Genomic DNA, 2,744 nt, shown 5'->3' on the forward strand with positions numbered 1-2,744 from the left:
CCTTCACTGTATAACTTTGTAACACTAAAAAGAAGGATTGGGGGTTTAAGAAATTAGCTTCGAGTATGAAGCCCAAACAAAATTCTTCCAAGAAAATGATATCAGGACGTAAAATTATGGCCCAAGGAACAACATCTAGTGATGATGATAATGTCATAGATTCTGGAATTTGACATCTAGGAGATACTACTTCTGGTACTATTCGACCTAGTTAATTCCAGTATTTTCTTGTTTATTTTATTCTGATCCAGACTACTTAAAGGATAATTTGGATGAATACATGTCTCAGTTTCCAAAAGTTCGGATTCTTCGACTCAAAGAGAGACATGGCTTAATAAGAGCCAGGCTGGCAGGGGCACAAAATGCAACAGGTAAGAAGTTATTCATTTTTAGTGTTGATAATATTTTTGTCTTAATTTAAAATATTTTTCAAACATACAGCAAATTTAAAAGAAAACATACAACGAGACCTATATGTCCATCACTTAATTTCACCAATTATTAACCTTTTGCAAAATGTACTTCCTCACACCCACATACAAACACATTTATATCTATATACTTTTTTCCTGAACCTTTGAAAAAGGAATTTACAGACATTTTGACACCATATTCTTAAGTACATTGGTGAGTATTGCTGAAGAATAGGGACAGTCTCTTAACCAAGCATAACTTTCATTCCTAAATATCACCTATGACATGCTCTTTAAAAATTCTCTCATTATTTCCAAAACGTTTTTTAATTCAGTATCTAATTTTATGCCCTGCATTTGAACTCCCTACTCTCTCAGTCTACAGTAGTCAACTCCACACATTTAATTTACATACTATTGTCTTGGCTAAAAAAAAAAATCCAGGCCATTTTTTTGGTACAGTTGACCATGTTCTAAAATTTGCTGTTTCTTCATGCTACCTACAAGATAAATAGTTTGGGGCATGACAGGTACATAAAATTATTTGTACTACAACCCTATAAAGATATATAACTATGTACTCAAAATAATCAAAATACAAATAACTCTACTACACAGGTAATAAGGAATGTGAACTTACTGCTTCACATCGATAAGTAGAAAATGTCAGGCCATCCCACTGTTGGTGATACCTTTGAGGATTTGGCTAAGTTTTTGATAGCTTGATCCGTCCTTTGGAAATAAGAAGTAATTTGTAGGATAATACTTTGCTCCCTGAGAATGTTCTCTTTCCTCACATTTTAGCCAATGGTTTAGCATTCATTACTAAACCTTGTATGAATCATTTACTATACTGAAGGCTGTCAAACTGTTTTTCTATCATTTACTCTTCCTTTTTTAGCTGGGGTTTAATCATAATGAGGAAATCTCTTTCCCTATCCATCCTCTTTCCTTCGCTCTTCCCCTTTCATCTCTAATCACTATGGATTTATAGTTTTTTTTTAAATGGTGAATATTATCACCACTGTTCTTTTTGATGCTCAATTGTCTCAAATTTAACTACTAGGAGACTAGTCAAGCCCATCCTTTTTTTTTTTACCAGACCCCATCAGCATATGAAGATTTCAGAATCTTTTCATTCTTGAGAACTTGCCTGTCTTCTCTGACCTATGCCTGTTCTTCCTGTAGCACTTACAGCACTTTCTGCCTTCCGAAGGAGCAGTATGTCACCTTTTTCTCTCCTCATTTTAATGTGTGTAACTTAGTGAATGAATGGGAGATGAATCTGTTCTATCAATGAGTATTATAAAAAATGACATCAAACATTTGGGTTTACTATTATATTTTTCTATGGAAGGATGTGTGTTCTATAATAATAGTTGACTTGCAACATGTATACCAGGTACCATTCCAAACACTTTCTGTGCTGATTGAATCCTCACAATAATTTTATGCAATATGGACAAATACTTCCTCATTATACACATGAGACTATAGAGAGAATACATAGTGAAGTTATAACCTACCCAAGTTCCCTGAACTAGTCAATGATAAAGCCAGAATTGGCACCAAACTCCCCAGCTCCCGAGTCTGTCCTCTTAGCTACTGTACTTTGCTGCCTCTAAACATTTAACCATAAGCCCTGGCATTGAATGCCTCTACCAGTTTGGATTTAAGCATGTACAGATGGAGAATATTCTACTCCCCTATGTTTTAGTTCTTTGACCCCACATTTGGAGCTTATCCCATTATCTTCTTATCCCATTTGTTTGCTAACAATTTTTTCCCTTTATAAAGAAAATTTTTAGTGAGCAATAAATACATCACACCCAAATTGGCATTGCAGTAACACTTAAGATTCTTAATGAGAAAGACTGCATTGAAAAAAAAAAACAAATGGCATTCTACTCTCAGTTTCCTGTGGAAAGTAATTTTCTGGGAATGATGCAAAAATTGGATAGCTAAAGCAAAGTTCAAGTTAACTTTTGAGTTGAGATCTGTATAAGGATATTCCAAGGCAAATGGAACAAGAAGTTCAAATTTCTTAATGCAAATATGAGCTTGGCATATTCAAGATAAGGAAAGAAGTTTGTTATGGCTGATGAGTGTTCCACCATGGAAAAGAGTGGTAGGTCATCCACTTGGAAAGAAAGGCAAAAATCAGCTTTTGTAAAGTTTTATGCATCTACTAAGGAATATAGTGGTTATATTAATAATATAATGTGAAATCAATAAAGAACATTAAATAAGAGAGTAAAATTGTCTGATGTATATTTTGATAGCTCACTCTGGCTACTATATAGAGAATAGACATTAAGGAGATGGGAAAGG

General features: G+C 34.0%; 1 protein-coding gene across 2 annotated transcripts in view; it reads left to right on the forward strand.

The window, feature by feature from the left end:
* Positions 1-2,744, forward strand: part of GALNT5 (polypeptide N-acetylgalactosaminyltransferase 5) — a 46,009-nt gene that overhangs the window by 18,355 nt on the left and 24,910 nt on the right. For both annotated transcript variants that reach the window (XM_003795958.2, XM_023516815.1), the window contains exon 3: positions 252-371. In XM_003795958.2, coding sequence (XP_003796006.1) covers positions 252-371 — 120 coding nt within the window. The remainder of the gene's footprint in view (positions 1-251; positions 372-2,744) is intronic.

Source organism: Otolemur garnettii, unplaced genomic scaffold, assembly GCF_000181295.1.
Source record: "Otolemur garnettii isolate 467f Iridium unplaced genomic scaffold, OtoGar3 scaffold00098, whole genome shotgun sequence".
Lineage (NCBI taxonomy): Eukaryota > Metazoa > Chordata > Mammalia > Primates > Galagidae > Otolemur > Otolemur garnettii.